General features: G+C 41.6%; 1 protein-coding gene across 1 annotated transcript in view; it reads right to left on the bottom strand.

Moving 5' to 3' along the window:
• The window catches only part of KMT2C (lysine methyltransferase 2C), a gene marked incomplete in the record, with an annotated part of 4,117,755 nt that overhangs the window by 856,333 nt on the left and 3,239,419 nt on the right, over window positions 1-22,003 (bottom strand). Inside the window, 1 exon segment of the mRNA XM_044066891.1 lies at window positions 6,142-6,374. Within this exon segment, the coding sequence (XP_043922826.1) occupies window positions 6,142-6,374 (233 nt within the window).

The raw sequence follows: 22,003 nt of genomic DNA, 5'->3' as shown, positions 1-22,003 counted from the left end.
AAGGTCATGGTTTGCCTGCAAAGGGGATAAGAATGAGTGCCCCCCTTGCTTGTTTATGTACCACATTACTGTGGTGTTGTCTGTCTTTAGTAATAGTTGTCCTGGATGTAGAAGGTCCTTGAAAGCTGTTAGGGCATTTTGAACAGCCAACATCTCTTTTTGATTGATGTGAAGATGCATCTGGTCTGTGGTCCACTTGCCCTGAATGCATTTTCCTACCATGTGTGCTCCCCAGGCGTAATCCGAAGCATCTGTTGTAAGAGTTTGCCTGGCTGTGGGTTGGGTAAAAGGATGACCCTTGTTTAGGTGACATGCCTGTGCCCACCATCGAAACTCCTGTTGTAGGCATGGAATCATTGGTATTACTGCTTCTAAACTGTGAGAGTGTTGAGTCCAAACACTTTTTAGGTACCATTGTAATTTCCTCATATGCAGTCTGGCATATGGTATTAGTAGTATGCAGGATGCCATGAATCCCAGGGCCTGCAGAATTTTTCTCGCAGGGAGATGGGACTTTTTTGCTAGTAACTGAAAATATTGAGTTAGTTGAACTTGTTTTTCTGGTGTGAGGTAAGCCATCTGGGCCGTTGTATGTAAGCTGGCACCCAGGAATGTAATCTGTTGTGAGGGTACTAGTTTTGACTTATTTTCGTTTACTGTGTACCCTAGAGAAATTAGAAAGTTTTTCACAAGCACCAGATGCTGTAGAAGAATGTCCTTTGTCTCTGCTTGAATAAGGCAGTCGTTCAGGTATAGATATATTTGAATTCCTTTTCGTCTGCAAAATGCAATTACTGGTGCCAGGCACTTTGTGAAGACCCTGGGCGCAGTAGATAAGCGAAAGGGCAGTGCAGAGAATTGGTAGTGCATTGTACCAGCTTTGAATCTGAGGTATCTTCTGCAATTTTGTCTGATAGGGACATGCAGGTATGCCTCTTTGAGGTCCAGAGTAACAAGCCAAGCCTTCTTGCCCAGCATGGGTGGAAGTGCTGTAATGCCAACATTTTGAATTTCGGAATATCCAGGTAAGTATTCAGAATTGAAAGGTCTAGTATGGGCCTCCATGCTTTGTCCTTTCTGGGGACCAGGAAGAGTCTTGAGTAAAATCCTTGTCCTTGTTCCTGTTGTGGTACTTTTTGAATAGCTCTCATGTCCATGAGGGCTGAAATTTGTTTTTGTGCCTCTGCCCATTGATTTTGTGGCAGGTCTGGCATTCCTTTTAGCTTTGGTAAAGTATGAAAGTGGAATCTGTAACCTTGAGACAATATTCAGAACCCATTTGTCTTGGGTGATTGCTTGCCAGTTTTGAGAGAAAAGTGCTAGTTTTCTCCCCCTAAGGGGGCTTCCAAAAGGGACGTGCTTGGCGTATGAAGAGGAAAGTCATTGTGACTGTTTCCTGTAAGGTTGAGACTTGTCCTCACCTCCTTTTGGGGTTGAGGTGCCCCACTGTCGTTGTCTGTTTGAGCCTTGGGGTTGAGATACACCTCTTGGGTGTCTGTATCTGCCTCTCTGTGGCCTGTCTGACACTGGAAAGGACCAATTCTTTGTTGGCCGATTTCTACTAAACCAAGGTGACTGTACCTGTAAGAAATTCTTGACTGTTTGCATAGATTTAGCTTTATCCTCCATTTTCTTTAACACCTCTTCTGCCTTAACCCCAAACAAGGTATCATGCTGTAAAGGAGCATCCAATAATTTTGCCTTAACATGATCAGGTAAACTCTGTTCTTTTAGCCAAGCATGTCTTCGAATAACAGAACCTGTAACTGCGGCTCTACAAGAGGCCTCTAAAGAATCAAAACCACATTGCAGAGTATGTTTTCCCACCTGTTGAACTGCGTGCAATAAATCCTGCATTTCTTTACAATCAGGAGCTTCTGAGCTTGCAAGCATTTCTGCTTTAACTGAGCCATTAAATATTGTTGGTACTTAAGCATATGAAACTGGCAATTTAAAGCTCTTACTGCTAAAGTTGCAGACGTTTATACTTTCTTCCCCCATCTATCCAAAGCTCTGAAATCTCTGTCATAGGGTACTGGATTTTTCGCAATGGAAGCCTTAACCCCTTTTGGACCCTGGGAAATAGTTTCTGCATCAGCAGAAGGGTTTTTGTAAAGAAACTTGTGAGAGTCAGGGACTCTATAATACCTGTCTGGCTTGGCTGGAGCAGGGGGTAAAGAGTCAGGAGATAAGCTGGATTCAGAGAACACATCATCCACAATATCTAGCACAGGCGGGATAGCCAGGGGCCTGTGTTGAGGCAATAAGAGGAAATCCCTGAGCCTTTTCTTGGATTCAGAGTAATCCTGACTTTCCCAATGGAAATGTTCTCTCATGGGATGTAAAGTTTCCCAAAAGAATAATCCTCAGGAGGAGAGACTGAAAGGATAGATTCTTCAGCATCAGAGTCCTCATAGGGGGGTAGACAGTATCCCTGGTCTGAAGAGGAATCAGAGGAAATGGAAACCTGATCAGAGGAGTCATAGTCTGTTATCCTGCCTAGGTCTTTTCTCAGGAGGGGGATGGGAATCCCTGATTAGAGTAATGAGGTCTTCAGCCATTTTAAGCATCTGTTTCTTAGGCATGGAGGACTGTCCAGGAGAATGCTGTACTTGTTTCTTTGTCTTTAATGGTACCTTTGTCTTGGCTGTTGATTTTATGGTAAGTTGTGAAGGTCTGAAAACACCCTCAGAAGCCGATGCCTGCTCAGCGGCTCCGGACCCATCTGAGGGATTAGTTTCCATAGGCCCAATACCTTGAGTTTCCAGAGGCCTAGATGTCTCCACGTGGGAGTCGGAAGTGGCCTGTGGCTCTGAGGTAGCGGGTGTCAGGGGCTGCAAAAGCGCCTCACTGAGCACCGGCGACTGGCCTAGAAGAGGTTTTGTCATCGGTTTTGGACCTCGGATGCCTGTCTTTATCCTTGTCTTTGCTATTTTTCAGTATTGCGGTCGTCAGCTGATCCGACGGCATAGTATAATTGAACCTTCAGCCAAAGTAGTGTAAAGCAAAATCAAAACATCTTTTTATAGTGCGCTTGTTAAATCTAGCACAAAACCAACAGCTAGTGACGTCGAGATCAGGGCTTAAGCATGGAATACAGTAAGAGTGGAAGTCCTTATGAGGTATTTGCTTTCCACAAAAAATACAATTATTAACTTTTTCCGACATCAGTCTGAGGCAAGAAAAAGGTTTCCCCAACGGGGTACTTAGCTTTATTGAAGACTTTGGATCTGAAATTCGACTTCGAAAATCTCAGGAGTCGGCCGACCGGCACTTGCGAACTGCTTCTGCTTCGGGCACCGCGCGGCAAGAAAGACTGAAGAAAATGGCATTGGATGAATACTATATACCCCTGGTGCACTGACGTCAGGGAAGAAGCGACAGCAACCGACACCGGACCAAGACTTTGGAACTCTGGCTAACTGCGGGACCACCTGACGGCAGGATAACCCAAGTGTGATGACTGCAGCAGTGTAACACGATGTACATCAGTCTGACTGGGTGGAAGAAGTTAAACGCATTTTCATTTGAATGAACTGTACAGATCCAATATGAGGTAAATTCTGAAATATTTTCTTTCTTCACCGGGGGAAGTTTGAACTACCACAGGCATTCTTAAAAACACCTCCATAAGCCTAGATGATGTGAGGAATAAATGAGGGTTTTGGCTTCTGTATCCTCAATAACATATATCTTTTCTGAGTAAAAGTGTGTCCTTTCATCCCTCAAAAAATACACACACACACACACACACACACACACACACACACACACACACACACACACACACACACACACACACACACACACACACACACACACACACACACACACACAAAGTGCTCTTCCATCTAATTAATAGTTTGTCAAAAGGAGTCATTCTCTTGAAGGAAGCCCGAGGAAATAATGTCATTAGCTATCAACAGTCTTGGGGGGAAGACTTAGTTTAAATAAACTAGATTCTCCTCCTCCATTTCAAAGTCAAAGGACTCTTCAGGTGATGCATCCATTTTCCTTATCCTCTAGATAATTTTACTGGAGGACACAGTGGAGTCTAGGGGAATGAGGATGCAGCCTTCTGAGAAGCTATCGAATAATTTTTTACAAACCATATGTAAGTGAACAAAAGATGAATAGTAGTGGATGTCTGCATGACAGGCATCAGTAACTCACGTGCTGGGAATCTAGAAATTGTAACACTGACTACCCATCTAACATGAAAGACAAACACTGAATGATGAGACTGGATGCTTCACCTATCAAAAATGCACTACATTCACAGGAAACTGCAGATTGCAGGTAGAGAAGAATTACCTCACTGAACTTCTCAAAGAAGGCTGATGTCATGTATAGACACCTGATGACCAGTTTACACTTGCATCACTATGAATAAAGCTTCCAACTGTAAGCCCTGACTTTGCCTGCACTGCTGTATGCATTATATTTGCCTTCGAAACAGGAACACATTCTGGCACTGAATGCGCCTAGACTTCACCTAGACTTGAAACTTCAGGCCTCAGGCTCTTTACCTATTAAAGTGGAGCTGCCCCCCTTTTTCTCGTTTTGTATATAGGGTTGGGGTGTCACAAAAGCTATCATCACCTACAGCCAATGTTCATAATAGCAGGTGAACTCTCCTACAAAACCATCCATACCTTTTACATTTTCTATATTTGATGCAGAGCTTTTGAGACTCCCTGTGCCTTTTACAACTAATGGGAACCTAACCTAGTGGATGGTTAACCTGCAGGGGGGCAGTCATCTCTTGGCCAAGTGTTTGACAAAAGCTATGATTCTGAGCACTTGTCAACAACATTTTGTAAAATTCATTGGAATGGTCACAAATGGTTACATCATGCTCTTCCCCAAGACAAAGTGCTACACATGGTAGTTTGTAGGGGGAGTCTGTCTTCCAGAGGCACACCTAGTTGTGACTTTTTCCAGGTACATTACCTGGAATCACCACAGTGATAACATTTCTGATACAGGCATACTCAATAAAAAGTACAACACCTAGGATTCAAATGCTAAAGGGTACTTATCACTTTTCCAGTCTTTGTCAGGAAGTGACCGATGAACATGAACATACAGCAAACAACTGTTCGCCTTAGCTGCCCAAGGAAATTCAAATGGTGCAGGTTATGTTCTCCTTTACAGCTGAGTTTCAGCTGTCACCTTGATATGGAAAAGATTTATGTATCTTGATTTGGTATCATCCACTTCTCTGGAAGTTTGGCTGAAGTCTGAAACTGCTTACAGTCAAATCCCATTCATTAACATACTGCAGAAATGAACCTCATGATAAACATCTCTCTTTTCAAGGGTATGCTTCCACAAGTATAAGTAAATGTACAATCATGGCAAAGGACTCGCAGTGCAGCTGAAAAAGTTGCAGGTGGCTACCATGTGGCAGCTTAAATTTTAAAATTTTACCTGCTGTCAGAGACTGCCTTGAAGACCATCAGTCTCATGTGTAGATCAGCAGAAATTTTACTGTTGTACCTCTTATTAACACATTTACTAAGCAAAACATTATACTGAAAAAAAATGGTTAATGACATTAAAAAAGTTGTTAAAACAATCTGTACTGAAATGTCTGCTGCAAAACATCTCTGTACTACAAACTACATCTTCTTCTTTCGGCTTTTCCTGGTTAGGGGTCGCCACAGCGGATCAACTGTCCGCTTATGATTGGCAGTGGAGTTTTACAGTGTCGAGTTGCCAGCCCGGCACCCAATCTTTCACAGAAGGCACACATGCACACACTCACGCCTAGGGCCAATTTAGAGTGTCCAATCCACCTACAGCATGTCTTTGGGCTGTGGGAGGAAATCGGAGCACCTGGAGGAAACCCACGCAGCCACAGGGAGGACATGCAGACTCTGCACAGAAGGCACCCCAGCCGAGGATCGAACCGAAGAACCTCTTGCTGCGAGGTGGCAACGCTATATTGGAAAACATGTAGCAGTAAAAACAACCACTGTAAAATACAGTTATGGACTGCAGCTGGTGAATTACATAATTCAATAAACATAATACAACTTAAAAAGTTTTAAGATACAGCTTCGAAATATAATTTTTAAGATATCATTTACCACCAGAAGAAAACTTTTCATTTACTGGATCTGTTGAACAAGGTACCTGTTCAAGCTGTTTTTGAACCATGCTTTGCTGTTCTGTTACGTGCTTCAGCTGCTCTGCATCTTCCTCTGGAAATTCACGCCCGGCCTTTTTAGCAGTGCGCTGTTTGGCAGAAAGTGCCTTTTTAGACTTTCTGTGCACACCAATTTGTTCTTCAAGAAACTTCTGCTGCATCTGAAGAAGCTGCTGAGTTTCTTGCAGCCACTCTTCATATTGTTTTCTCTGGGCATCATCTAGAAATACACAGTTGAATAGGTTTTTAAAAAATTTAGGGTTTCACTGTAAAAAAGGCTACTCGAAATGTAACTAAGGTTAAAAAAACAGTAAAAAAGAACAGACATTAACAAGACTGTAGTAATTACCCGGTCAACATGCCTGGCTAGTACCTTACCTTCACAATACTGCAGATCCATCTGTGCATGGCACAGAGCTGAAACTATGCCTGAGCAGGCAACCAGGTTACAAATGTGGATGCGAATAGAATGACAGTTACCAGGAAATTACACAGAATTACCACAGCTTAAGAGTGCATACTGTAATTCTGTGTTGTCAACAATATTATCATCATTAATTAAACCCCAGTTTAAGATGAATGCTAAGATCCTGACAAAAGACATTTTGAGGAGAGACACAAGATACACTGGGGAAAAATAAAATAAACAATGTCAAAAATGTGCTTCTGTGCTGTACAGGAATAAAGCCTTGACTGCTCTCTGTATGACCCCAGTTTGATTTCGCACTTGATAGTTGAAGCAGTCAGCTACAAATGGGAGTAAATGAATGGCTGACACAATCTACAGTAGTTAGAGGGGAAAGGCAAGTTCAGCTAAAGGACTTCTACATGCAGGAAGACCTCAGATGTGATGTGTGATCCATACACACAGTCTGGAGTCTTTGGGATACAAGCCCAACTAAGAAATAGACTGCAGTCTAGCTGAACACAGAAGACGTGTGTCACTGCACATCTGTAGTGACTGCTGTATAGGACGCATTGCACCATACCTCCTAGCCAACATGCGAAGGGAGTGAGGAGCATACACAAAATCTCTTAATCACTGTAAATGGCAGCCACGATCTCTTTTCTCAATTATCTCATCTGGCATCCAGTAATGCCGAGCAGCAGTTATGGGAGCTTGAAAGTCAAAGAGGGATGCAAGCCAAAATAATAAAGTTAGGAAGAAAAAAATATAAAGGTGCTCCAAGTTAGAAGGCAGGAAAAGTATACAGTGTGACAAACTTTACAATAAATAGTACTATAAAGAGCTCTGTAACATAGAGGGACAGTGCCCATCTGTGACATAAGTGAGTGAGACATGATTAGCAGCTCAGGTGCCATGGGCATAATGGAACCAAAGAGGGTGAGGAGCTAAGTGACCAACAGGCAGCTCTTCTGTCCTCGGACTGGGCTTCTGCAGCTGGCACTCACTGGTGGACATCAAAGTGTTTGATGAAAATCATACATATGGGGGGGGGGGTGATGAACAACTTAAATGGGCTACACATAGGCTTCCTTTTCTTTCCCTTCTCCTAACAACAAAGGTGTTTTCTGTACTTCTTTGTAGAAAACGCTGTTACAGATTGTTTATATTTTCCCAGACCACAGCTAAGACAGCATGGTAGTTTAGTGGATTTATAATTCCTTATGTTCCTCTTTACAAGATGTAGTTTTTTCCCATTTCATTATAAGGACTAAGTTTTCTTAATGGCTCATACGACCAACCTGACAGCTTGCCTTCTTTTTCTCAAATGGCCTATTTTTTACCCCCCTATGGGGTGGGGGTTGGGGAACCAGACCCCCCTGTTCCTCAGCCAAAGCCATAGGTTCCATTCATTCTACAGAGTGACAGCACTACAGGTTGCTTCATTCTCCTCAAACAAAAGTCAAGACAAGAATGCTTTTGTGAGGAACCTCAACCAGCCTAATTTTTTTCTGCACTGGACAATGGCTATGCTGCTGCTTCGGACATAAATGTGTGAACTGCATCCCAGGCCTCCTGCCTTATGTGTAGCACACAGCCACTATGACCCAATTCTCATCTGCATCCTGCAGTACCCTAGTATGTTGGCTGGTGTAAGCAGTGAAGTGGGTGTAGCCATCTAACATCTCCTGAGATAGGCAAGCCAATATCAGCTGCACATTCCCAGCTCTCATGTCGTCCTTCCATTGACTTGAGATGCTAAGTGAACTATGGATGCTGCAAAGAGGACAATATCCTTCTGTGTCACAGGGCCAGGCATGAGGACTACTTTAATGCACAAGTTGGGTAATTATTACATTAACCACAACCTGGACTCCACCTCTGCCAGAAATCAATATATTCTACTGTGCAGAAGCAGAAAAGAGAATGTTTTTGACTGAGCTCTTAATGTCATCTGATGACTAAACCAGCTGGTCAAAGAGGGATACAAGCCAAAAACAATAAATTCAAAAAGGAAAAAGAGGACAAAGCCCTGATTAAGGCCCAGGTGACCAGAGTTCAATCAATAAGCAGCTTGGGAGCCTGAAAGAGCTAAAAAGAGAGAACTGGTGCACCCATCCTGAGGGAAGAATGCAGCAGAGCCAGCCAGATGCAAATGCAATCCTTCAGAAGAAAACAGCAGTATACAAGGTCTGGAAACAAGTGTGTGTGGTGCACCAAGCTGCCACACAGTGGCAGCCTTCACTGAGTAAGTGCACTTGACTAGTGAACCCAAGTAATGCAGACTGCATGTTACCCTTGCCCAGCAGAGGAGCTAGGACATATAGGCAAAATGTTTTCTCAGTCAGAATGCAGTAAGGGTTAAAGCAACCCTCACAGCTGTTTAAATGATGGCTCCAAAGAACACTTCTCACCTCTGTGATTCTAAGGATTCCCCTACAATGAGAGAACAAATGGGCTCAGGTCCAGTTGGGAGAAGTTTAATGGTTAGCAGTTGCAGGGCAAAAAGGACCCAGGAAAATAAAAATCATCTAAAAAAGCAGTGCCACTGGCATAAAGGGATATAACCTCTAGCTATGACTAGGGATTCACAAGTTCAATTAATGCCTCAAGTGGCCTGCTGAAACTAGCTTGGAAGGAAGAAGAAATGATGAGGCACTGCCTGCTCACCTTTCTCTTGGGGTATGAACAGGGATGATGTGTTGATAGAGCTGTATCGTTTTTTCTACACACCTCTGGTAGAGGCTAGATCTCAAACGTTTTGCTGGGTTAAACAAGTGCCCAGGTCTAGGTAGGTATTACTGTCTTAAGATCTGAGACAGAGATGCTCCTAAGACTCTCTTTCATTACTTGCCAAGCCTACAGCATAATGCCAGCATGTTATGAAAGGAGTGTCATAACCTGCAAAAGTCTGCCTCTGGAAGTAGCAACGCTGGCTCCCAGTCTCACTCAACACCCAAAAAAGACCTGTCATTGCTGAGTGGGAGGTCCTGGCCTCCAACTGGAAGGGCTAAATGCCTAGGCAAAAGTGCACAGAAGTGCTTGCAGAACAAGGGAGAACTGAGGCTCATGGGAATCATGCTGCCACACAGCAGTGTGTATAAAGCCTAAATGAAGTAACCCACTAGAGTGAGAGAAAAAAAAGACACTAGCAGAGAAGCTGGCCTTTTAACATTGGTATTATCTCAAAAGAGATGCTCTTTGATATTCCATGACAACAGTGCACTTTACCGCAACTCTGTCTCTGTGATATCTCATCTGATTGGAACCATTTACCCAAGCTAGCGAGTCTTCATTACAGTGGCATTTGGATTGTATGTAATATGGATTTTATTATTCTGTCAGTGGCTTCAGACTCTACGGCAGCAATCCTACAGATAATAGTATCTACTGCCTAGCCATATTTACCTTTATTAAATGGATATGACGTACTACCAATCCTTGGCTGCCAACAAGATTTTGAATAAATCCTGACTAAATATCTGCAGGTGTGTGCTTTATATATTTTAACTGCAGTCCAGTACTAAATTACAGCAGTTAGACTTTTGGTTTGATCCGAGTGCTTGCCACATTACACCTTGTGACCCCATTTTGTCAGTGAACAACTTTATAACTTCAACTTTCATATTTTTGCTTTATTATTGTTACGCTTAACCCTTAATGTACCATAGCTTTCTGATGTTTAAATTTATTATGCCACTGCATTTTATCTTCTTAACTGCTACGTAATTTTTGTGTATTTTCAAATTGTTTAAACCATTTGAGATTTGGTCAATAGCAATTCTATCAAGTGATCTTAAACCCTTTAAACAAATAATGTACAGTACAAATTATGAAACAAATATAAAACAAAAAGATAATAAGTTTTTACACTAAAATTTAACGCAAACAAAAATGTGACATGGAGTCAACCTTTCTGCAATACAGAATTCACAAAATACTTTCAACTATACACCAAATAATCTATTTCCTTTGTAGTTACTATATTATTTTTCTTTGTTTTATACACTAACCCCCCCACAAGATCTGCTCCAAATTTGCCAGACAACCCATATATCAATATTTTGTATCATAAAAAAAGGCTAAGGAATTTCCTCTTGTGATTAGGCCAAATTTCCATTAATCAGTAATAATACCACTTCAGGTCTCTCCTGAAAACAGGTCATGCCTAAGTGGGAACTGACCTGGTTAAGAAAAGTAAATAAACCATTCAAAATTAAAAGCATTAAAACCAAAGGAAGTTAAAATCACTAAAAATGCTAATGGCTACCTATGAAACAACATGCTATAACTCTCTACTCGCCTTTCAGCTTTCTAAACTAATCAAGAATTAGACCTTTCCCCACCCAGCACCCAGATTCAGAGATGAACCAAGAACATCTTTAGAAGTCATGACCACTCAGGTCTTCTCCTCCAAACTCCCCAAACTAGGGTCCACTGCACAAATCATGATTTTTCAGCCCTTATTCCAAAACTGTGGGAATTTCTCCTTTACTTTCTTAAAGATCATCCTATTTACCCATTTTCCAATCAAAAACTAAAAGCAAATTATAAGACTCGGTGAAATGAAAAAGCTCGCTCTCTGCCTAGTCATATAACTTAACCTCTTCCAACTCCTTTCCCTCTACATAATTTGATCTGACTCTATTTCTCATTTTGAATCTTTCAGCATGCCAACTCTGATATCCACTCTGTATATAACGCATTTATATACTGTGCTTTGTAAGTCACTCTGTAAATAACAATATCATCTGTTGTGTCTACCTTTGGGCTAAGACTTAAATAGGTCTAGTGGGATCAGTGCTCTACCCCATTTAGCAAATTCAAAATAAAATAAACTGGAGCAGAAGAGATATGAAGAATAGACAAATCAAACAAGCCAGTTAGCACAACCAAAGGTGAACAAAAATAAGGCTTGACCTTTCAGTCAACAGACAAGGAATTAAAAGAAGGCATATGCCCATATAAATGAATGAGGGCATATTTCTGACCCCCCCCCCCCGTCTCTGATAGGGAAAGACTTTGGGAGAATTGTATACTTACTGACAAGAAAACACAAACTTCCTGAGTGCTTACTTCTAGGTGATCAAATGAAAACTTTTCTAATGAAGCCAAATTTCTAACAGGATGGCACAAGCTATGATTCCAGGAGTCCTTCTCAATATCCAACTCATGTGGAATATGAATGACCACCAAAATTTGTTAGCAGTTGGACCCTTTCTGAATACACATCATGTACCCACAAAGTTGGAAGGACTGGATCCCTGCCACTTATTCAGACATTATTGTTAGGTTGACAACCAACCAAATAGAAAAACTTATAAAATATAAAAAAACGACAATGCCAGTAGATCTACATTTTTTTATAGTCATTTTTATATTGTTGCTACGTTCTTGCACTTTAAATAATGGATTCAGTTTTCAGGAGAGGTTGCAAGGCCAGAAAAATAAATGCAAGCTAGGAAAGTTTAATATGTAAACACCTCCAGCATCCTGATATCATTATACTAGTCACTCCTACAACTACAGACTATGCTTAGTCACAGCATAAATACCACAGAGGAAACTTCCAGAGTTGCCAGGAGGCCTAACCAGTGAAGGGTTACATCTATGGTACTCCATAGAAAGTAACTGAGGAATCTGGCGTAGATGGGGAAGCTAGTGAGAAAGGATGGAGGATGCATAGCGACAAGTGGAGAGTATTAAAAAGAAACAAAAATGAATGAATAAAACACAGTTCTGTAACATTCCCAAAACCTTTCTTGAAAAAAAAAAAAAAAGAGAGAGAGAGAAGACAATACAATAGAACCAGTGAGGACTATTAACACATGATGATAATACGTATTTGTCAAACAGGCAGGTTCACTGGACATAAAAACATTTTTGAGGGTCAACCAGGGAGCAATGTCTGGTTAAGTAACTTGTTCAGTTGTTACCCAGCATGCAAACGGGAGCTGTGGAAATCGAACCCTGCACAGCAGGAACTATAGCTCACAACCTTAACTTCTGCACCAACGTCCACATGATAACTGCAGCTGAATACAGTTCAAACACATCCAAAGGTCAGCAAAGACTCCTGGTTTTGGACCAACAGGCACTAGTTAAACTGAGAAACACAAGAAGATGTACCACTGGATGACATCTGCTACCATGGGCAACATCTTGGCAAAGACTTCATGAATGGATAAAAAGCCAGAGAGAACAATGTGTACTCTCTGTAAGTTGCCCTTTCAGAGCAAAATGATAGAAACGTCTGTATAGTATACAGATGACAATGTAGCATTAAGTATACACCACATCTATGAACAGCATATAAACCCCACCATAAAAATAAATAAATAAATAATAGTTTCACAGCAAGTGATGCAAATACATATAGAAAATGCTTTTTGCCCTCTTGACAGAAAAGTCTCAACTGCGGTCTTGGCCAGGACTACAAGACTGTACCAGCAGGTCCCTTAGCAAAGTGAGCTATCATACATGCACATGTCAGAAATGGCCTAAACAAACCTAGAGCACATGTCCTCCTTCTATGATGCCTACATAATACCTGACCTGGATGAGAGCTCTGCAATTTAAGGTGAACCAGAACCATCCCCATATTAATACGGCCCGATGGGATAGTCAAAGAGTCCTGCTCATATGAACACAAGTCTTTTTAGAAGATTTCACCACAGGGTTTTGGGGCAAAGTAATAGGATACATGAGGGGTACATTTTAACCATCTCAGTACTTTTAAGAAGCAAACAAGGCAACTCTTAATCGCAGGCTCCTACAGAATAATGACCAAATGTATTGTCTAAACAGTAATAAAGAAGCATCCTGTTGGGGTGAAAAAGACAGAGAGGGGAAAAAGAAAAAAATGGCCACTTTACAGCAGAATTTGCAAGAAATTTATTTTTTTTGGCCGGAGACTGCAAAAGAGAAAGGGTCCCTGACTGTCATTCCCAAAAACAAAGACCTCCTCTCCTCTCCTCTCTCTGTACGCCAGTGGATAATGCCTGTATACCAAATTCTGTGCCAGTCTTACCAACAACAAATGCAATACTGATTAAATGTGTGATGCAGGGATCATGAGCCATAACATGCATGATGAGTGGCAAAAGGCCTGGCACAATGTGAGGTATGAGGGGATGTCAAAGTGTCTGGGAAAGGCACAACATCTAACTGCAGAATCATGCATGCACTTCTGCACAAGCTCAGTTATCTTTTAATAAAGGCTGAACAGGGTGTCAAAATCTAATATGAGGATTAAGAAGAGCAAAGAAAATAAGACACAGGAGGACATGTGGGAACAATCTGGTACTTGCCAATCAGCAGCCAGTATCTCAGGAGAAGTGAATTAAATCATTTCCTACACCAGAGTTCAAACACAGAAATATGTCTTGGGGACTTGAAAGTTTACTCCATCATACCTCTTAACATTATCTTGCTCCACTGTGCAACAGGGGGGTAAAAGCAGCACCATTATCTTATTTTAAAGAGTGACTGATAGGGCACTTACTTTGTCACTCAACCTTATGCCCATTTGAGGACAAGATGCAGGAATACAACCTCTTGTAGAAAAAGGACCCTGCTGTAAGAACACAGGCCTAGCAAGATTTGCTGACTCTGAAAAGGAGCAGTTCTCACATGAGTGCTGATCCCTTACCTTCTGCTTTTGATGCTTCTAACTGGGATTTCAGGAAAAGCTTTATAACTAGTCTTCGGCAATGGCATCCTCCATCACTGACAAGCAATGTTTACAGCCTGGGGTTGGGACAAGTGTTATGGGTAATGTTGGTGTCTACATCAGCATAAAAAGAGAGCACTTATGCTGGTCCAAAGTTGTGATCTACTGACTGCAGCTTTTTAAATACAGAATGTGGTAAATTTCCAACATCATGGATAAACAAAAAATTACTTGCAACCATACTGACAGATACTACATTTCTGTAAGAACTTACCATAACAGTATGTGTTTGAATAAATCAGTGTTGCAGTATTGCAGACAATTGGGAAGTATCCTATCACGAATACTTCATGTTCAGCCAGTTTACAAAAATTTGGACAACTTCCTCTCATGCCTTAAGTCTTAGCTATGACCTATGCAAAAGACTTCCATGTACATAAGGGAAGTACAGGTGCAAAAACCCTCTGTTTCCTCACCTCAGGAAAATTGTTGTTTGAGGCTAGTATTCTATGAAAAAAGAATCCAATATAGAGGGATAGAGACAACGTGGCATATGTAAAGATCTACCTTGGCGAAAGGAAGATAAAATAATAAAACATGGGTGAAGGAGGGAGGGGTGCATATATTGCCAAAAGTAATCTGAACATCTATTATTATGAGTTCTTACACATTTGTACTAAGTTCTTCATTAGATCACTGCTGCAGTAATGCTGCAAAATGGGAAGATTCACAAAGTGTTCCTGTTGACTTGGAGGAGGTCTGAGGTAAAGAACCTGAGTCCAGTATCCCTTGCAGAATGATCTGGCAAAACCAGCTCTGGCCCTAGAGAAAACTTCTATCTTATAATGTACTAAACTGTGAATGGATGACTAAGTTGCTGCTTCTGGAATGGATCTTAAATTCAGACCACTGAAATAAATTCCAGAAGAGCCGACTGCTCTAGTAGTCTGAGCTTTTACCTGACTTTAGAGGGACTTTCCATGGAAGCAGTGACTAAAAGAAATGGCAAGAGAAATCCATCCAAAGATGGTCTGCTTATACCCTGGGAAAGCAATCGTTTTCCTTCAAAGGACACAAAAGATTGGTCAGATTTTCTGATGGACTTTGTTTTGTCAAAATAGAACCTTGGTTGTCTGTGGTCACCCAGAAAATGAAAAATTCTTTCCCCCCATTTTGAGGAATAGGAAAAATGTAGGAAGATGAATACATTGATTCAGAGACATTTCAGTGATCACCTTAGAGACAAAGGATGAATTAGCCTTAAGGGTTACCACATCTTTCTATTGTAAAAATAAATGGGAGAAAAGCACAATAAAGCTTGAAGTTTTTATACTCTTTTTGCAGATGTTACTGCCACTAACTGCCTTCCAAGTAAAGAACTTTAAAGACACAGACAAGAGTGGTTCAAAAGAATGAAGGATTAGTTTCTCGATGTCACAGTTCAGATCTCAACAAGGAAAGATGGATTTCCTTGGGGGCCTGATATGAAGGCTATCCTTTACAAATTGTCTAATCTCATAACATGAAGAAAGAGGGGAGAATATATGTTAGTAGACTGAGATGGCTGACAGATGCCCCTTAATAGAGGTATATGCTACCACGGAGTTGACAAACTCTCAAACTTTCAAGGGTAATAGGTATACCCAGTTATCAAAGGGTCCTGTCCTCTGATGCAGCATCAGAGAGAAATTATCTTCCACTTAGAAATGGAAGATTGTCTTGCAGCAGGTTTCCTTTTCCCCTTTACTTCCTGAAGGGAATTAGAAGCCTTTTATTCAAGCAATCAAGATTCAAAGTTTTTAGACTTGGATGAATGAGAGTTCTTTTCTTGGGCGAGCAATACATCTGGTGGGGTAACTTATGGTGACTGCCAGTGGCTAGATGAAATAGAAGAAATATTGTCTGGACTAAAAGGGAGCCATCAGCAGCATTTCTGAATCATCTTTTTGAATCTTCAGAAGGACCTTTGGAATGAGTGGAAAGGGAGGGAAGGCATATAGAAATGTCCCTTTCCAAGAGATTGATAAGTGGCCCATTTTCCATGCTTCTCTTCATATAACTCTGGAGCGAGCAGCCTGAGATCTCTGATCAAAGTGGAAGCAAAGGTATCTGAGGAGATCCTCATTGATGACCCATTTGAAGGAAAACATCTCTGTTCAGTATCCATTTGTGAGGGGGTCTGCACTGGATCTGCTCAGATAATCTGTCTTTACGTTCATCGCTGATGCAATGTAAGTTACCTCAAGAAAGACGTGGCAAATAGCAATATCTAGAGTTAAGATTGTCAGCCTGCAGCGATGGTAATACTTTGTTCCTCTGTTTGTTGAAATACCATGACTGAAATACTGTCCTTGTGGATAGGCAGAGGTGATGGAAGAGCTGTAATGTACAGATCAAGGCTTTTATCCCCTTTATGTTTATATGCTTATGTCTGTCTTGGTTTGACCGGATCCCTTTGACTTTCATGCCCAATGAAACTCCCCCCAGGCAAAGTCAGAAGCATCTGTTAAGACCTTCTGCAGGGGAGAAAGAACCAGAAAGGGTACACCTAGAATGAGTGTTACCTGATTTGACCATCACTGGATTTCATTCTTCAAAAAAGGCAAAAAAAGAATTAGGAAGGACACAGTTTGGCAATGTTGCATCCAAATCAATTTGACATTTCACTTAATCTTCCTCATATTAAGTCGGGCAAAAGGGAATCATTTGTACGGTTGATGCTATGTAACTCAAAGCCCTCTCAATTTCTCTTGCAAAAGTAATTTCCAGATTTGAGATGATTAGAAAGTAAGACGCCAGAAACTGTATTTTTTCTTGAGGGGGAAAGACCATCATGTAAGACATATCCATGTAACATCTCAAACACTAGGCTTTGAGAAGGATGATGGATGGATTTCTTCAAGTTTCATGTGAAGCCTGGATGCAGAAGGCAGCTAATCACAAATTGTTAAGCCCTGTAACATATTCTGAACTGAAGCAGCTTGGATGAAAAAGTTGTCGAAGTAAGCGTAGATGTGAATACTTTTAAGTCTGCAGATTGTTACCACAGGGGCAAGGTATTTTGTAAAAACTTTTGCTGCTGCTGCAGAAAGGCCAAAGTAGAAAAATAAAAACAATATCCCAAAAAAAAGAAGTTATGTACTCACTGTAACGTTCCATCTGTGTTGTCCATTTTCATTCTTCCTCAACTTATGGGTTCGGATCTGATCCTTCAGATCCGACTCTGCCATTTCAATAGCTTGTGGTAACGATAACACTCTCAAGCTTCTCCCCGACCCATAATGCACACTTCCTAACTACTTCTATCGGAAAACAAGATCTGAGGTAAGTGGAAAAATCAGAAGTATCTAGAAAGACCACATCTAGAGCTCAGTAAAAAGTATGTTCCCACCTAAGACTACCCACACTTCTAGGAGTTTAAAGGTAGGGGGCCGGTGGGTAGGGAGTTGAGGAAGAATGAAAATGGACAACACAGATGGAACGTTATGATGATTATAAAACCTCTTTACCTGATTCTATCCTCAACTTATGGGATGGAGTCCCCAGCTACATTATATCCTCAGTGGACCCAAGGAATAATGTTCCTCAGCACCACTAAACCGAATGATGCTCTATTCCTGGAGACCAGATCCAATTTGTAGTGAGAAACAGGCATGAGGCGTAGCCTAGGTTCCTGCTGCACAAATTTCATCCACAGAGACCCTAGTTTGAAAAGAAGATGAAGTAGCCATTGCGCTAGTAGAATGGGCGCATAACGATTTTGGCAATGCTATTTCCAAATGGTCACAAATAACAGTAATGCAACTGGTAAGCCATCTGGACAGGGTTACTTTAGTTACTGGTTTACCCAGTTTAACATCTGAGAAAGAAACAAATAATTGGTCAGATTTTCTGAAATCCTTGGTTCTATGAAGGTAAAAATGCAACTGTCTGTGAACATCTAGAAAATGCAACAAGTATTCACCTTTGTTCTCAAAATTTTGAAAAAATACTGGTAAATTGATGCACTGATTGATATTTACCTCTGATAATACTTTTGGTAAAAAGGTGCTCTATTTTTGTGAAAAATCAGATATGGTGGCTTGGAAGATGAGGCGTGAATTTCCGAAATTCTTCTTTCAGAAGTTATGGCTACCAAGAAGATAGTCTTCCATGAAAGAAATTTGAGATCACACTTGGCTGCTGACTGCAGGACCAAATTTAGGTCCCAAGGGGGAGTTGGACCTTTACACTGGGGCTTTAAAAGGAGAGTTACTCTCAAAAATGCTTTTCAGAGTTTACGTGAAGCAACTGAGGAACCTGGGAAACCAATGTGAAAATTGGATACTGCTGCCAACTGGACTTTGACAGGCAAAGAAGAGGACCCTTCACTGAAAAGTTGGGCTAAAAAATTAAGAATATCATGAATCAGAGCAGAGAAGGGATCAATATTCTTCTGTAATGCCCAGTGAACTAATCTTTTCCATTTACTGGAATATAGTTTAGCCCAGAAATTAGTAGTTTTATTGGCCATTTTGGGCTAATTTCTCTCTCTCTCATTTCCCTGCTATAAAACCCACATTTGCAAGGTTTTTGTGCCAGTACACAGCTCAGCAAGCTCCTGCCTGGTGCCCTGCAGAGTTCTACAGCAGCAGAGAGACAAAAGAGAGACTTTGGAGTGATTATCATTTTTCTGCATTTTCTTGCTGCCTTTAGCTAATTCCGCCTAAACACCGATTTTCTAGAGTTTCTGTGATTTAAAAAGTTTGTTTCAGCTACATACTGTACGTATTTTACTGCCTGCACTTTAACAAAGTCGTTTATGTGTTTAAATTACCTGTTTAACTGTTGCAGGCTACACACTTGTGTGACAGCCATTTCTGTGCATTTAAAGTTTTTTTGATTGTGTCTGCTTTATTTTCTGAAAAAAAAAAACAAACAAAAAAAAAAGATACTTGTTTTCCCGACTTTCTAAGCTAGTTTAGTCCAGTTTTCAGGTTAGTGCTGAATTCAGGGCTGTGTTACAAGTTTCTGTGTTTGCCCATACCTTACTTGGATAGAAGGAAGTTTCTCTGTTCACTGTGAGAGAGGGAGCTTTGAGCAGCCTATCTGTCCCTGGAGGAGTGGTTTCAGCCCAGAAATTAGTAGTTTATTGGCCATTTTGGGCTAATTTCTCTCTCTTTCATTTCCCTGCTATAAAACCTGCATTTGCATGGTTTTGCGCGCCAGGTAGCTAGGGTATAACTATTACCGGCTCCACAAAGTCTACTCTTCAATTTTTCCCTTGGAACTACACAAACTTTCAACTTAAGCACTCAAATTATTCACTTCTCATCCCGGCACTTGCCCAAAACTCATAGCAAGCACTAATAAACCTTAGCACTAGACCGCCCCTATACTGTGGAGAAGGACAATCCTCTCTATTCAACCTTACCAGCCAACCAGTAAAACAGTTCACTGTACCTATCCAGGCATGTCCAAAGGGCAGTTTCAGGTGTACTCTCCAGTCCAACTGGTGAATCTGGGCATTTTGAGGCAATGTTACAATTCCCTCATGTACACAGACAACCCTCTCCTCCTTCCACCAAACACTAATACATGCGAGAGATGCAGTTATACAGCCAGACTGGAAGCTAAGCTCTCTCAACCCAAGACTAGACAGGGCAGTCAAGAGGAGAAGGGAATTACTTGCATCACATCACCAGTCTCACATAGACCTATGAAACCAGCACTGGCAAAAAACACACAAATACACAAAAACATACTCAGAGGCCCTAAATAAAAATCTGCAAAAGCAACAGAGACCTCCAAAAGCAGACATCCAAGCAACCTCCACCCCCCATCACAAACCATGAAACACATACTTCACAAAACCAGTGTGCCACACAATCACAGCCCTTAAGGCAAAATAACATACCCAACACACTAGTAATAGGTGACTCTACAGTCAGGCACACTGACGTCCCACTCACTAGGCTGAACAAGGAGAAGATTACTGTTAGCTGCCTGTTGGGTGCCAGGATCTGCCACATAACACAAGCACTCAGGTCACTCCAGAACAAGAACAAATATGACTCTGTCATTGTCCATGTTGGTGTGAATGACCTGAGGCGTACCTCCCTGTACTACATGAAAAGAGACATGGAGGAGCTCTCTGATCACGTAGCCCAGGCCGGTATGACCCTGAGTAGCATCCTGCCCTCACCAAGAATGATACCACTGCATAGAGAAAAAAATTATCAATTTCAACAATTGGCTATGCTTCTGGTGTCATTTAAAGGGGATCCAGTGTCTATCAGCCTGGGATGACATGCTTGACAAGCCACACAGCTTCGCTAGAAACGGCTTGCACCTGTCACCCTTAGGCTTTTGAATACTGGCCAGGGCTCTTGCCATCCCCATACTGCCTTTTTTAGGCAAGGCTCAAAAGACAAACCTACCACCGTAAATAGCACAAGTAACAAAAAACTGAGGGTAATGCTGCTCAATGCCAGAAGTCTAAACCTCAAAATCCACGCACTCGAGGCACTCCTCAGTATGGAGAAAATCGATATAAGTGCAGTAACAGAAACCTGTTTTAAGGCTCCAAAGAGCACCCTAGCACTACCAGGCTACAACTCATACCATACATTTCGGCCACAAAACCCGGACCGAAATACAAAAGGTGGGGGAGTATCCATATTCATCAAGGATACCCACACCTCCAGGTTAGAAGCACAGCACGATGCTTCAGAGATCATCCACGTGCAACTAACAACGTGCAAAACTGCTATTCAAATTATAGCTTACTACAGATCACCAACCATGTCCCAGGACCCCCACTCTGCATTCCTGGAAACACGGGGAAACAAAGGTCCTACTAAACACCCTGATATTGGGTGATTTCAATTACCCAAACATTAACTGGGAGAACTACTCAAGTACGAACTCCCTTGCCCAACATTTCCTAGAATTTATAAACTCAAATGCCCTGGATCAACTGGTCAACACCCCCACCAGGGGTGACAACATATTGGACCTGGTCATCACCAACATGGGTGACTGATGTTCCACACCAGAGGTCAACCCCTCGCTGGTTAGATCTGACCATAAACTAATCACTCTGGATATCCACATTCCGCCACCACCCCCGGTCAAAGAAACCACTGTGAAAAATTTTTCAAAAGCAAACTTCATGTTACTTAAGACCAAGGTGGGATGTTTCAAAGCCCCCATGCTAAAGGATAATGCTGTCCAAGCTGCAAAATCCTTTACTAATGCACTCCATGAGCACCTACAAGAACGCACGGATTGTGCTATCCCAAACAAAACCAAGACTCACTCCTCCAAGAAAAGAAAACCAGTCTGGTGGACCCCTGCCATAAACAAGCTATACAATAGAAGGAGGAAACTAGTACAGAAAAGAGTAAAATCCCAAGAAGGGAAGACATCCCTGATCAGTACCAGCAAGAAACTACGTTCCCTCATAAAATCATCCACGGCTAGCTTCGAAAGAAAAATTGCCATGGACTCCAAAGATAACCACAAGGCATTCTTTAGCTATGTCAAGAATCTAAGTGGCAATTCTCAGATCTGCTTGGAGTTAGTGCAGAATGGCACAAAATACACTGAACCGACCGATATAGCCAATATCCTGGCAGACAGGTTCAGTGCAAACTTCACCCCCCCTCACCCCCAAAAGGGCCCATAACTATACCAGAAGAATGTAGTGCCCCTGAGATCAGACACTCAGGTTAGAACAGCCCTCTCCAAAGCCAAAAACACAGCATCAGTGAGACCGGACTGTGTCCCA

The sequence above is a fragment of the Protopterus annectens genome, chromosome 3.part1 (genome assembly GCF_019279795.1).
Source record: "Protopterus annectens isolate FY-2018-M chromosome 3.part1, PAN1.0, whole genome shotgun sequence".
NCBI lineage: Eukaryota > Metazoa > Chordata > Ceratodontiformes > Protopteridae > Protopterus > Protopterus annectens.
This window is presented reverse-complemented; position numbering and strand designations above follow the sequence as displayed.